This window comes from Psammomys obesus, unplaced genomic scaffold, assembly GCF_907164565.1.
Source record: "Psammomys obesus unplaced genomic scaffold, mPsaObe1.curated_primary_1811, whole genome shotgun sequence".
In the NCBI taxonomy this organism is placed as follows: Eukaryota; Metazoa; Chordata; class Mammalia; order Rodentia; family Muridae; genus Psammomys; species Psammomys obesus.
Window position 1 is genome coordinate 10,986,080 of NW_026590767.1, and position 15,405 is coordinate 11,001,484.

A 15,405-nucleotide genomic window follows, 5' to 3' on the forward strand; every position below is an offset into this window, starting at 1 on the left:
ACCCAGACCCAGCCCTGACTCACCTCCGCGCGTCGCGTTCCGCCCCGCTCGGTCGCCACAGGAAGTTGACAGACGTCACGTCCGTCCCCGCCCCGCCGACGGTGGCCGAAGGGCTCCGGTGGCTGTGGGGATGTTGCTCCCTCCTGCACTATATTCCCGCCTGGCCGGGGAGCCCGGGGCGGCCGAACCGCTGCCGGTGGAGCGGAATCCTGCGGCAGGGGCGGCGCCCTTCCGGTTCGCTCCGCGCCCCGTGCGCTTCCCGCGGGATCACGAGTTCTTCGAGGTGCGTGAAAACCTGGCGGAAGGTCTCCTGAGCCCTCCGCAGGGCGGGGCCCAGGGGGCGGGACTGTTGCTGTGGGCGGGGCTTGTGTGTGTGGACAGGACCTAGGGGCTGGACACGCCTCTGTGGGCTGGGGCGTGGCTCAAAGCTGTAGGGCGGGGTTTCGAGGCCCGGCTCCACCCATGGCTCTGGGCGCGTGTCTTCTGTAGGATGGGGACGTGCAGCGGCACCTGTACTTGCGGGACATGCTCACGCAAGTGTCCGAGACGCCGGAGAAATCCATGTGAGCAGCTTGGCTTTGAGGCCTTTCTTTGCTTGCTAGCGCTACCCTGGCCCCTCCTCTCCCGTCCGCACACAGCGTAGAACTCGGACTCCTCGCAGATGACACCGAGAGTAGTATGTGCTTAGCACCACCCTGCCCGCGCTCATGCATGGCTTGGCTGGGTCTTCCCTCCCCTGCTGTAATAGTAAGGTTCGGGGTGGGACGGGGAAGCGCTGGGCTTATGTCAGGCTCACCAACAGGGATCTGGGTAGGAAGTTCCTCAGGAATTCCTGTCTTGGGCTGGGTGGGCGGGGCGGGGGGGTGGGGAAGCATCCTTCCAAGAGACGCGCCTCCTTTATCCTAGGGTGCCTGAGTTCACCTGTCAGGTGGCTGGCTGTTGCCAAGTGTTCGCCGCCCTAGAGGACTACCAGCACCACTACCACATGCTACACGTAAACTCCTGCTCCCTCTGCAACCGCGCCTTCCCTTCCGGGCATCTGCTGGATGCCCACATCCTGGAATGGCATGACTCTATGTTTCAGATCCTGGCCCAGAGGCAAGACATGGTGGGTGTTGGCTACACTGGGCCCATCTGCAGTGCTGACTGGGGTCAGAGCTTAGGGCAGGGTGAGGGTGGAGGTGACCCTTTATCCTTTGTAGTACCAGTGCTTGGTTGAAGGCTGCCCGGAGAAGTTCAAGACCAGCCAAGCCCGGAAGGATCACATGGTGAGGCTACACCTGTACCCTGCGGATTTCCGATTTGATAAGCCCAAGACAAACAGAGGGTATGTGAGGGACCCAGCTGTGACTGTCCCCAGTGTTAAGCTTGGGAACAGGCACTGTAGTCGAACCTGACTTAAGTTTTACACACAGGTAGCTGGAATTCTTAGGACAGTGAGTTAGTATGCTTGGTTTATACTTTTGTGGAGTCAGGAGGGCGCTGGGAGCAGAGGGAGGGGGTGATGGTAAGTGCTTATGCTGATCTGTGCCCTGCATGCCCTTCTGAAGCTACCAGCAGGGACACTGGGGACTGTCCCAGTGTGTGTGTGTAGGGGGGCTCTTCAGGCTTCTCCCATGGGACTCCCTAGTTTTTCTTTATTTCTGTCTCTGCTTACTTTTTTACTTGTCAACAAAGCTGTCTGTTAACATGACATGTTTAGACTTCCCTGGGGAAAATAACTTCTAGAATAACTCTTAAGAGTCATGCTTCTTTGCTTCATTTAAAAAAAAAAAAAGATTCCATTCAGTGAACTCTCGTAACCATTAGACATTGCATTGTTTGGGGTTGAGGGAACAGCTCATTCTGTGAGGTTCTTGAGGTTTGGTCCCTAGCACCTACCTAAAAGAGCCAAGCACGGTGGTGTGCGCATATAATGCTAGCACCAGGAAAGTGGTCTCTGTGGTTAGGCCTAGCTTAGCTGAATCTGTGAGCTGCAGGTCCCAGTGAGACACCTTGTCTCAGAAACCAAGGCAGAAAGCTCCTGGGGAATGACCCCTGAGGTAGGCCTCTGTCTTACACACATTCGTACACCACGCATGTGGGCATGCACACACAAGCACGCACACACAAGCACGCACACAATGTGAATAAATAAAAAGTTCGTGAACTGGAGTCTGTTTTCTTCAAACAGTGCACCTTTCTATGTAAAATAATAGGAGAGCCCATTGCCTTGTGGAATGCTTCATGAAGATTTGAGTCTTCCATACTTGTTGACTTCTACAGTGCTAGGTTAGCTCGTTGGAAGTAGTGGTAGCACTACTATGTTATCTAGTTAATTAGTAAATCTCATCCTCATGGAAAGACATTTGGGGGCTGGGGATATAACTCAGCAGTAGAATGTCGTTCCCAATATCCACCTCAGATAGCTCAGATAGCAGAAATTCCTGCTTGTAATTTCAGCTCCAAGCAATCCAGTACCTTTCTCTGGCTTCTAGGCATCCATCCACATATATGTGGCACCAAGAAACACATACACATATACTCAAATACAGAAATTAAAAAATCTTAAAAATACTGACGGAGGCTGAGGGGTGGTGTTACACTCCTTTAATCCCAGTACTTCGAAAGCAGAGGCATGCAAATCGCAAATCTCGGAGTTGGAGGCCAGTCTGGTCTACACACCAAGTTCCTCAGCAGCTGTTTTTTTGGGGGGCAGGTACTGGAGGTCTCTCGCTGTATAGCTGACTCACCTGGAACTCACTTCCTTAGACTGGGCCATCCTCTAGAACTCACAGAGATCAGCTGTCTCTCCTCCCTAGTGCGGGGATTAAAGGGTACACCACTGTTTTAAAAAGAGATGGCCCCAACTACGTTTTAAAAAGAGATGAAGAATCATTTACGTAAATTTATGAATTACCAGACTTAGCTCTCTTAAGGCACGACTGTGCCATAAAGCGTTCTTCTGTTTGCAATAGCCTGGAATTTTCATCGTAATATTAGATTGTGTCAAAATAGTAAAAAAAGCAAAACAAACAAACAAAAACATTTTTGCAGGAAAAAAAAGTGTCTTCCTTGAAAGTTTAATACTGGGGAACAGGTAGAAGTGTTGTTCACTGCTTTGTCCTCTACAGCCATGCCATGTCAGCTGCAGCAGACCTGTCAGCCAGAGCCCTGAAAGATGACAGTGATGCCATGGAAATCTGCTCTGACCCTGCTGCCCCATCCCCCTGCAGGCGGACCTTCAGTCACAAGTCAGTGTGCACATCTTCTCGTTTGTGCTGTGACCCTAGGCTTGAAAGTGGGTGACACTGGGCAAGAAGATGTCACCTTCACTGCAGGTGACACCCTGAATGTTCGAGTTTCCCTCCTTTCCTATGCCTCGGACCCTGGAGCCTAACACTCACGTGCACACACACATGCATGCATACACACACGATCACACACACAAGCACACACAGACACACAGGTACACGTATGTCACTGTCATCTCTGCTGGGTGGGAAGATTCTACTCCTGCACTTGCTTGGCAGACTGTCTTTCTCAGATTAAGCTAACACTACCTTCCACCTTTATTATGGGGGTGGCAGGTGGCCCAAGAATCCAAACTGGCAAAAAGATGGACATGTATGTCCCTCAGTTGCCTTCCAGAAGCCATCTTCCTACAATATTTTGGACCTTGGCCTGTGAGTACCCTGCCTGCCTGTGGTGCTTAGGTTTCAGCAATGTGGATAACAGGAAACCAATGCCACAGGAGCCTCAGCAGGAGCTGGCCTTGCGGGCCGAGTTCTTCTGAGCAAATGTACACTGGTACCAGGAAAATATCCCACAGGAAGCAGGTCTGAGACCAGGAGCTGATCCTAGGGCCCAAGAGGGTAAACTCCATTTCCTGAGTGTTCCACAGAGCAAAAGGAGAACATTCCAGAATACAAATGTGAAGAAAGTACAGACAAACTGCTGTTGTGATTTGGGCTGCATGTTGTCAAGAATAACGCCATTGTTTGATATGACCACTTTTCTGTTCCAGAATACCTTCTACTGTCTGTTTTGGCCAGGGTGCAGCCAGAGGGTTTAAAAGCACTAAGAAAAAAAACAAACACCACTGATGGATCCTTGCTAAGAAAGCCAGACAGACTTGCAGGGAGTGGCATGCCAGAGCTTTCTCTTGCTTCTGGATAGCTGCCCTGAGCTGGACCCTTGCCACCTCCTTATTTTCATCTCTGGTCACATGAAGCAGCCAGTGTATAGAAATTCAGAAGCTGAAGATTCCAGAAATAACCAGGACACACTGAAGGAGAGAGATGGAGAGACCGCCTACATGCTTCACAGTGGCTACTCTAAGAATGTCACTATTAAATGTATGAAATAAATTTTTTCACTGATGGCCTCTGTTCTCCTTCCTGTGTCAGATAGAAAAAGGGAATGATTGTGAACTATGAGTGTTTTGTTTTTAACACCACGCTTTAGGGACATCTGTATCCCATAGAAGCCATGAGGGAGGGGTCCAGCACAGCCACAGGTGAGCTAGGATCCTCATGCTGTAAGAGACAGCCTTGTCCCTGTGCCCTACCCAGGCCGTTAAACCCCACTGAGACACAATTTCTAGATAGGGTCAGGATAGTGGGCATAATGCTGCAGGGATGATGGGGTTCCTGTGGAGCAGATGCTGAGAGAGTTGACAGAGGTACAGGTGCTACTATAAGCCTAACCATCCCAGGTCTGTTCCCAGAAAAACCTGGGAAAAGACCTGAAGTCCTGAAAACTTGGGAAAGTCAAACACAGCAGAGCCATCTTCACCAAAACATGATCCGTCTACCCGGATTGTTACTGGTGTTCTAATATCAGTTCGTTGTTACTAATATCAAATTTAAACAATACCAATGAGAGATCTGAAAAGAAACAATGCCCAGCCTACCTCCTGGGAGTGAAGGCAGCAGGAACTGCCTATGAGGTGGCAGGAATGCCAGGACTACCAGGGAAGACTCTCATTGCCATCACACGCGTTCACAAATTTAAGGAAGGCAGGAATACAGTATCTCACAGAGACCTTCAAGAGAGATGCTTTTTGTTTGTTGTTGTTTGTTTGTTTTCTTGTTTTGAGATTTAGTTTCATTATGTGTAGGCCCACGTGAGGACAGGTGCGTGCAGAGGCTCTGGCCTGAAGCTAGAGTTACAGACATCTGATGTGGTTGATGGGAATCCAAGTCGGATCATCTAGAGGAGTGGTGTGTGCTCTTAACTACTGAGTCATTTCTCCAGCTCTAGAGAGGTCGCTTTTGAAAGGGTGAAATGGGAATTCTGGAACTTTAAAAAGGACTCCCAGGGAGAGCTGAGTTAACAGAGGAAAGAATAAGTGAACTGGACAAATTGACTGGATAATGCAAGTCAAAGATCTGAAAGTGAAAACGCTAGGTTATATGGCTCCCATCTATAATCCCAACGCTGGGAAGGCTGAGAGTTCAAGGCTAGCCTGGGCTACAGAGTGTCGTTTTAAAAAAATGAAAATTCCCAACTGTTCTATTTTACCAATAAAGACTCAGGCAGGAGCCAGATGCTGGGGTGAAAACCTGCTAGCTCAGAGAGGCAGAGAATTTACCCAGATGACCTTCCTTCTCAGCTCAGGTCCAGATGGAAAAAACCCAAAAGGCTCACTAGCTCAACTGACAGCCCAGGAGGAAAAGGCCAAAGAACCCAAGGCCTAAGCTAGGGCCCAAAGAGCCAGCTCAAAAGAACCTTTCTTCTCCAGGCTGCCTTAAAGAACCCTCAACTCAAAGTCCCTCTGTAATCCCTGTCAGCTGGTTTCTTGCTCTGCCTTTTGACCTAGGATTAACTTTATTAAATTCTGCATATAGAAAGCTCTTGGATTAAAGGTATCTGCTAGGGCTGGATGAATCACACTTATTTACAATAAGAAAGTTCTGGGATTAAAGGTGTGTGATAGGGCTAAACCGCACCAAACAAGAAATGGTGTTTTACACCTCTCCACTTTGGGGTTCACAATGGGATCAGATATCCTGCAACAACACAGTAAATTCCAGATTGGGAGAGGGACAAGGAATAGAGAGAATAAAATTTTTTACAGAATTAGGACAGGTAATCTTAAATTTTACATAGATGCACAAAAGAGTAATGCTGGGAATATCATCGTACCTGACTACAATTTAGAATACACAACTGTGATAAAAACAACCTGGTAGCTACTCAGAGAAACCTTGTCTTGAAAAGCCAAAGAAAGAAGAAAGAGAAAGGAAAGAAAGAAAGAAAAGGAAAGGAAGGAAGGAAGGAAGGAAGGAAGGAAGGAAGGAAGGAAGGGAGGGAGGGAGGGAGGGAGGGAGGGAGGGAGGGAAAGAAAACCAGCATGGTAAAGGCACAAAAACAGGTAAGTAGGCTAATGAGGATAAACTAACCAAAAATAAGCTCATGTAGGTACAGTCACATCATGTGAAAAAGGTATCAAATACATGAGAGAAAAGATAGAGTCTTTCACATATGGTGCTGGAAAAGAGTGGGTTCCACATACAGAATAATGAAACCAGGTTCTTGGCTCGTATCTGCACAAAACTCAACCTGGATCAAAGGTTTTAATGGAATTCTGAAACTGTTAGGAAAGAACAGAAAAAAACATGTCAAAGTATGGGCAAGGGCTTTCTGTTAGGACCCTAGGAATCTCAGGAAATCCAAGAACTGACAAATGAGGTTTACAAGAAATAGAGGCTGTACCATGAAGAAAACAGACAGCCTGCAGAACGCGACAGCCTAGCTCCTTGCTAGGTGTCTGATAAGCTATGACTATTTAGAGCACTGGTTCTCAACCTCTGGGTCATGACCCCCTCAGGGAGTCACAAGTCAGATATTTACATTATGATTCCTAACAGCAAAGTTACGGTTATGAAGTAGCCATGAAAATTTCATGGTTGGGGTCACTACAAGATGAGGAACTGTATTAAGGGGTAACAGTATTGGGAAGATTGAGAACCACCGATCTAGAGTATAGAATGAACTCAAGACATTAAAATGAGAACAAAGGCTGAGGGGATGGCTTGGTGCTAGACAGCATGCACTGTATTCGGAGAGGACCAGAATTTGGTTCCCATCACCAATACCAGGCACCTCACAACTGCCTGTAACTTTCTTTTGGTCTCCATAGGCACTTACACCCGTGTGCATATAACCCCACGTGGACACACACTTGTAATTTTAAAAAACAGTATTTTGAAACAAGGTCTCACTATGGCTGGAACTTGCTATGGGTGACAAGCTGGCAATAAGCTTACAGAAATCTGCCTCCTCTGCCTCTGCCTCCCGAGTTGTGGGATTAAAGTTGTGTACTATCATATCATAAAATAAATTAAAAGTTAATAATAAATGAGTGGCTAGAGAGAGGTTAAAAGCACTGGCTGCTCTTCCAGAAGGCCTGGGTTCAGTTCCCAGCATCCACATTGTGGCTCAAAAGCATCACAGGGGATCCATTACCCTCATCTGACCAAGTACTACATTCATGCAGTCAGACACATGTAGGTAAACTACCCATACATGTAAAATAAAAACAAAGAATCAAAAATTTTTTAAACAAAATCCAGCTTTGGAGAAGATGGGGAAAAGGAACTTTTAACGCTGCTGCTATAGTATAAATTATACAACAGACATCAAAATGGAGGTGATCAGAAACTAAGGCGCATCTCACTCCTCAGGACACACGCACACGCATGGGCGGACAGATGATTGTGGAAGCAATGTTGCAGCACCTTAGACAAAGTCACTATCTGACCCAGCGACTCCACTCTTAGGTATAGATCCCAAGAGAAATGAAGACACATTCCTATAAGAAAACATGTACATGAGTGTTCACAGCAGCGTAATTCACAACAGGCAAAAGATAAAAGCAGCTCAAATGATCACCAAATGTCAAGGAGATAGACAAGGAGGCTCTCTACATAGATGACCCACTTAGCGTCGTATCGAAGTCTATTCTTATCAGAAGCTTGGCAGCTCCCCTTTTGGTGAGACCACGTCAAAGATCTTGTAAGGTTCTTGATGCGCACTGAGCTTTCCTGAGATTCTGGCATCATCTCCACGATCATCTGGCCACCTGCCATGTACTGGGCTGGCAGCATCCCTCGTGCCATTGTGCACATACTAGTGCTCGCCACTGTGCCCACTTGTACCACTACATCCGTGTCCAAGGACAGGCTGCCTTGCTCCTGGCAAGCCCCAGCGGGTATGAGCCCGGGCTGCAACCACATGCCTCACACCTTTGATGTTTCTGTTTTGTTTCCCCAAAGCAAGGTTTCTCTGTGTGACAGCCCCCTGGCTATCCTGGAACTCACAGAGATCTGCCTGCTTCTCTCTCCCGCACCACCACCACCACACAGCCTCTTCTAATTTTTTTAAATTTTGTTTCCGTTAATGTGTACGGGTGTTTTGCCTGAATGGGTACCTGTGAGCCACATGCGTGCCTGGTGCCCGAGGAGGACGGAAGAGGGTGCTGGATCCCCTGGGACTGAGTTGCAGATGTTAGTGAGCCACCACATGGGTGCTAGGAATTAAACCTAGAGCCTGTGGAAGAGGGGCCAGTGCTCCCAGTCACGGAGCCGTATCTCGAGCCCTCTTTTAATTTTAAAACATCATTGCTTTATTATGGGTAGGGTTTGTTGCTTGGATGTATATCTGTGTATCACCAGTGTGCCTGGTGCCAGAGGAGGCCTGGAGAGGTGTCAGATCCCCTGAGTCTGGAGTTACAGACAGTTGTAAGCCAAATGGGAATTAACCCTGGTCCTCTAGAAGAGCAGACAGTGCTCTTAATCGCTAAATCCTCCTCTCCAGCCCCAAGTCCTGCTTTAAAGGAAAAAAAAAAAGATTTGTTTTTAATTATATCTAGATGGGTGTCTGCATTTGGGTACATGCACATGAGTGCAAGTACCTGTAGAAGCCAAAGGCATTGGATCCCCAGGAGCTAGAGTTACAGACAGTTTTGAGCTGCTTGATGTGGGTGCTGAGAACCAAACTCAAGTCCTCTGGAACAGCAGCAAGTACTCTTAGCGGCGGAGCCATCTCTCCAGCCCTGCTTTTCAAAAGCTGTCTTTCAATAACTCATTCCGAAGTGCTTGTGCAGGAAATCATATGACCTCTAGAATATGAGAGTAACCTGATGGAGGGGCCTTCTGGGATTTGAGGGCTGTGGTGGTTTGAATAGGTATGGTATTGTGCTAATTTTAAAAGTACATGCTAATAATGTTTATGGTTTGCCCACAATTATTACAGTGGTATTATCTAACCCACTATCACAATCAATAAAGACACAAGACACCTGTTGGATTTTGTATTTGCCTTATTTTTTTTTTACCTTGGGCTGGGTAGATAATTCCACCTATGCTATCTCATTATCTTCCAGCCCCCATCCCACATCACCTACTTTAATCATTTCTATCTGGACTACTTTCCACCCATAATCCCGTATTTTCATCTGGGCCATTTCTTTCCATGCCATTCTTGGAGTCCTTCTTCCCAGCCTATGTGGTTTTCTTTCTGTCTCATGGCAGCTTTGCTTTCTCCTCTCTCCTCTACCATCTTCTCTTCCCATGATCCTTATCTATCCCTCAAACTTGCAAGCCTAGGCCACACCTACCCCATCCTCCTTGCCCAGGTGTGTCGGCATTTTATTGCAAACAGGGAGGGAAGTTCGCAACCTCATTTGGGGGAAAGCAATTAATATTAGAATCGATAGCACCAGACCAACCCCCAACAATGGAGCCCCCATAGACTTGTGTGTTTGAATGCTTGGTCCATAGGGAGTGGCATTATTAGGAGGTGTGGCCTTGTTGGAGGAAGTGTGTCACTGGGGGTGGGCTTTGAGGTCTCATATGATCAACTAGGCCCAATGTGGCACACAGTCTCCTTTTGCTTCCCATGGATCAAGATGTGTAACAGGAAGCTCCTTCTCCAGCGCCATGTCTGCCTGTAAATTGCTGTGTTTCCTGCAATGATGATAATGAACTAAAGCTCTGAAACTGTAAGCTAGCCCCAATGAAATGTTTTTGTTTTTAAGAGTTGCCATGGCCATGGTCTCTCTTCACAGCAATAAAGCCCTAAGATAAGGGCCTTGCATTGGTAATTGCTGAGCCTGGGAAGTGGGGTTGTGGAAGTTCATAACCCATCCTACCTCTCTTTCTCCTTCTCTCCCTACCCAATCACATATCAAATGTGTGTGGATGCATGCATGCTCATGAGATTATCTTTGTATGAGAATCGCATTTTCCACAGTAGAAGAAAAGGCTGTTTGGATGCCAATGTCGTGGCAAGGACCAGCAATGGAAGCAAGACTCCTCTGGGATGAGCAAAGACATACTCTCAGGCTTTCTTTGAGCACAGGAATGGGTGGTCAGATAGGAATCTCATGTTCAACCAAACTTTCACCCCAAGCCACACAAAAAGGGCAAGTGACACACACCACTCTGTCTTCACAGTACTTCCTGACTCAAGCCCACAACCTCCAACAGGGAGCCATCACTGTCCCTCTCCTTGAAGTGGCCCAGGAGACCTAATGTTACCAGATGTTTTATGTAGCAGCAAGAAACAGACCAGTACTTACTAAACTCTAAGCAGACCTGAGAACCCACTTCACTATGGTACTTCCTGCAAACTTGGAGCTTACCAACAAGCTTGTGGGACTCCGTGAGGCAAGTCATTTCAGGACTCTACCTGCTGCACAGCCTCTGAACAGCTCCTGATTGGTCCTCCTCTTCTACCAACAGACATTATGCTTGCTCCCACCAATTGCTGCTGACCTTTATTGCCACCATGTTTTGTTGTGTCCAAACTTAAAACTGTTGTTCATCTTTCTGAAGTTATCTTTATTCTAGAAATTCACAATTGATTCAACAAAGGAAAGCCTGGTTTAGTTTTGGTTTGTTTTGAGACAGGGTCTCACTATGTAGCTGACCTGGAACTCTCTTTGTAGACCAGGCTAGCCTTGAACTCACAGAGATCCACCCGCTTCTGCCTCTGGAGTGCTGAGATTAAAAGCATGTACAATCATGTTCAACAAATGAGCATCTTATGATTTTTTTTTTTTTTTACTCCACAGGTTAAAGTCATTTGAGTATCTTCATATATGTAGGAAAAAAAAAAAGCATATGACAAACCACAATATTCATTCATAAAACTTCATAGTAACCATCTCCAGAAAGGACCCCTAGTAATCTGGACAAGGTGGCTGAAAACGTACTGCCAATACCTCTTAGGTTGGAAGCATCCTCTTCAAAAGCCAAAAATGGGCCAATGACGCCTTGGTGTTCATACATAAGGCTCCAGCAGCTCAGCAAGCAAGGGACTGGGGTACACTGATGTACACTTCCAGCCTTGATCCTTTGTCCCCAAAAGCTTCCAACAAAGTAAGCAAGAGATTAGACCCAGAGTCACCTGCTATGGCGGGTGTCCTTACCACTGTACAAACACAGGCATGTTCAGAATAGAGATGAGCCCCTGGCTCCTCTTGTAAAGTTGCAAAGATACCCCCCCCTTGAATGTTTAGGGGAATGGTGTGGTTGTGTGGTTTAGCTTTCTAAAAGCACACACGTTGTAAATGTGAAGACATTTCTTTCCCTCATTTGACCATCTCTGAAGCTTAGCTTCTCTCTGTTACCAACCACCTCTGTTTAATGTGTGGCCTTTTCCCCCCTTAATAACACAATCAAATACAACATAGAATGCAATGTGACAACCAGAATGCAATGTGACAGCAAAACTTGTATATATTTAGACAGTACTTCTTCAAAGTAAAAATGAGATTAGTAGACTCTAGAATCAACTGCATAACATTATTTACAATGTTTCAGGAAAACAGTGGTGCACTTAGTCAAAGGCTTCCCAAGAATACCACCAGAATGAGAGCTGGAGGAGACTGGGAGCACAAATAGGGCAGGAGGCAGTTGCTCTTCCTCAGCTCCTGGCTTAAGTCCCTCAGCTGAAATATGCTCACCATTCCTCCAGTAAAGAGAGATGGCATTGTCCTTTAATGCCTGCCCCATGACTTTTATTATGTTTCAACTGTGCAGAAATCCCTAGGAGGAGAGGCTGCCCTTCAGATCGCTTACATCATCCAGGATCTTTGTCTGACCTGAAGAGTCCCTTCTAGAAACACTAACAGGACTGACCAGGCTTCACCCTCTGAGCAGCCCACAGCACAGTACCCATGCCCTCGGGTCACTGTGTTGGAGACCTTAGATCAGCCTCTAGACCCAGACCCAGAAGGGGCAAAGCTGGTAGGAGTGGCCCGCCCCAGTTCTGTTTGGAAGCTAGTAGGTACATGAGCCCTGGCTCCTTCCCTGGAGGTGATCATGACCTTGAGGACCTCAGGACTGTTTCCCAGAGCTCAGGCAGTATTCTGGTCACCCATACCCACCCAGCATATCCATTGTGTCTTTCTAGTGGGACAAATGAGACACTTACACTCGATGGGTAAGCCACAGTCCAGTCCTCTGTATTTAGGCTCTGCCAGTGGTCGCCTGCAGTCCATGCCATTTCACTACTTGCTTATTTTTTGTCCTCCCTGTTTCATACCTAGAAAAGCATGGTCCACCCTGAATAGCTTTTACGCCTCTTAGTCTAGTGACCTCCCTGATACAAGTTCCCAAAGGCAAAGGAGGGTTTCCATGTCCACCCTCAGTGGTCCAGAACTGGCAGCTGATAGGGTTTAGACTGGAAACCAGGACACTAGAATTCAGAAGTTCATCCATAAGATGCCAAATGGATGCAGGCCCAGGGATCTACACCTTCACAATAAGGGAATCTTTTCACAACTGGCTCTGGGCTGCTACTGGCCTTTGAAGATTCCCAACTCTGAATTCAGAATGTGATCGGTGGGTATGCACAGCTTCAAGTCCTGGCTGGGACCAGCAGGGATCTGAGTCCTGTAATCCTGTAATAAGGCTGGTAGGCAGCTCTCTCCAGAAAGGTGTCAGTCTTGACAGGCGTGCCTCAGCCTTGTCCTCAGAGCGAACACTGCTGAGTAACAGGAAGCACACTTTCTGGCGTGAGGTGAAGGAGTGGATACATCCCACCTGCTAGACCACCAGGGCCATGTCCACCCTGAAGGGAGAACTCTGGGAACGAGTTGCATAATTGGGCTGGCTCAGTGGAAGGATCTGAAGAGACTATTCCTGGCTGGGTGTTTTGAGTCAGAGGGACAAACTAGCCAGCTGGGCGCTCAGCTGACCAGCAGTTTCTGCTCACCTTTGGTGGCCGCTGCCATTACATGCTCTTGGCCAGCAGATGAAGACCTGCCACTCAGATATAGCTCCACTATGAGGGGGTAGGCTGGCACACACCCTGCTTTCCTGAAATGTACATTCGGTTTTCATTTTCCTGTGGTTTCAGGATTGTCAAGGCACTGGCCATGGTTGTACCTGCCTATGGTTTGCCCAGAGCCACTCAGATACCTCAGATTTGAGAGCAACACCAAAGCAATGGTGAGACTTAAGAGGCAGCAGCTTGGCTGGGTGTAGTGGCTCATGCCGGTAGGGCCAGGACTCAGCAGGGTAAGGTAGGAGAGTTGTTTTGTGTCTGAAGCTAACCTAGGCAACACAAGTAGTTCCGGGTTAGCCAGGGCCTGCAAGAAGCAGACTTGGTGGGGGAGAGCTCAGGACCACCAGATCCTCTGCACGTCAGTATTTCCACACTGAGAGAGGGTCTGACCTCTTGAGAGTGGCAGTTGGGACTGGGTTTAAGTTTAAACAGCCTAGGCTGAGGGATTCTGTACAAGTTCCTGTGAGAGACAGGCACTATCCCTGGCAGTTATGCTTCACTGTCTGCATGTGATACCCCCAAAACGAACTATTTAACTTAAACAAACAAACAAACAAACAAACAACAACCCACCTAGCTGGGCATGGTAATGTATGCCTTTAATCCCAGCACTTGGGAGGCAGGGGCAAGTGGACCTTTGTGAGCCTAAGGCCCTCCTTGGAGAATAGCAAGCCCTAGGCCAGTTAGGGCTTCATAGTGAAGATTTTGTCTCAAAGCAAAACAAAACCTATCTGCTTTCCATTTTCCAAGAGGCACGGGGCAGAGGTGTCAATGGACGTCGACAGGCAGTTCCGTGCAATGTTGTCTCTTCTGTTTTACTTGGAGCAGATGGAGCAGTGAGGGCCACAGGACAGCAGTTTTCCTGGGGCCGTTAGTTGTCTTGGCTTGGATGGCTGGGCATAGCTCAGTCTCCCCTTCCTCCCAACCAGAACAGCCTAACCCAGGGCTGTCACTGTGAAAGTCCTGGTCCTCATACACACACAACCAGTACCTCTGCAGCCCAGTTGGCCCTTTCTCTCCAGCTCCAAGGAAGCAGCAGGAAAGAGGGGCTTGTCCGTGGCAGCGAGCTGTGACTCCAGGGGACCTTTGTGAGCCCTCAGTATAACTCCAGCCTTAAGCAAAAAAGGTTACTGTGGAAACAGCCACAGGTTTTATCAGTGCCATCGACAGCGACAGGGTTGAGAACCCTGCAGAGGCAACTGGACAGAACAGCTTGGATGGTCTGCTCCTCCCTGCCCTAAATAAAGATAGTTGTCTGGATTTCTAAACAAAGTCCACCGTTTTCCCAAGGCGCATCAGGATTACAGGGGCCTCTGGCACCACAGGAAAGTCCTTTGGGACCTTTGCAGGCCTCGCTCAGCCATCAGTTTCTTCTCTTTATTGGTTGGGCAAGAGGCTGCTGGCAAGAGGCTAGGGCTTAGTCCCCATGGCCGCTGCCTTCAGCTTGACAGCGACAGTCTCCCTCAGCAGGCTCATTTCGAAGCTCAGCAGGAACTGCCCAGCCACCACCCTTACTTTAGCTCTTGGTGCCAGCTGCACATCACCTCCCCCGCTCTCCCACCCGAGCAGCATTTTGCCTCCAGCTCCTTGAACATCGTATACTCTAAAAATAATAATGGAGTAAAACATAAAACGAGTGTAAAGTTTCCATTTGATCACAACGTACCACATTCACCTTAGAGTGACAGTAATTTCTAAGTTTCTTCCTAGCAGTCCTATTATCTCATTTTAATTTCTTTCTTATGGAATTTTCTTTATGCCAGTCCAAAAGAGCCTCTCAAAAGTCCTCGGTGTCAGGGGAGAGTGAGATATAAGGAGCACATCCAGAAGTACCTTGTCGGCTGCTTTGTAAGAAGTAGGAAGATCTATTTTTGTCCATTTCAAGAACTGAATGAAGCTGTGTCTTCTTTCAGAAAACAGATTGGTGTGAACATGGCTTTAGGAAGGTTTAAAATGTTTGTGAGATACCTACAAGCTCCAGTCATCAAATATAATATCGTATGAACAGGAAAAAACAAAAGCGAAAAACTAAAATGAAAGAGATACTTAAAGACCAGAAGTTACCAGGAGCATCCGCGGCGGGAGGAACTGTGGCACAGGCCTGAGCCCAAGAGGTTCCATGGT

At 47.6% G+C, this 15,405-nt stretch overlaps 2 protein-coding genes across 3 annotated transcripts in view; one reads left to right on the forward strand and one right to left on the reverse strand.

Moving 5' to 3' along the window:
* Tubgcp2 (tubulin gamma complex associated protein 2) overlaps positions 1 to 304 on the reverse strand; it is a 32,189-nt gene extending 31,885 nt beyond the window's left edge. For both annotated transcript variants that reach the window (XM_055608908.1, XM_055608907.1), the window contains exon 1: positions 24 to 304. The gene's annotated coding sequence lies outside the window, so the exon portion shown is untranslated. The remainder of the gene's footprint in view (positions 1 to 23) is intronic.
* Znf511 (zinc finger protein 511) lies at positions 112 to 4,362 on the forward strand. The gene is made up of 6 exons (XM_055608912.1): positions 112 to 283; positions 490 to 563; positions 907 to 1,108; positions 1,203 to 1,327; positions 3,114 to 3,233; positions 4,007 to 4,362. The coding sequence occupies exons 1-6, from the start codon at positions 131 to 133 to the stop codon at positions 4,083 to 4,085; spliced, it is 753 nt and encodes a 250-aa protein (XP_055464887.1). The 5' UTR covers positions 112 to 130; the 3' UTR covers positions 4,086 to 4,362.
* Positions 4,363 to 15,405: the final 11,043 nt, after the last annotated feature.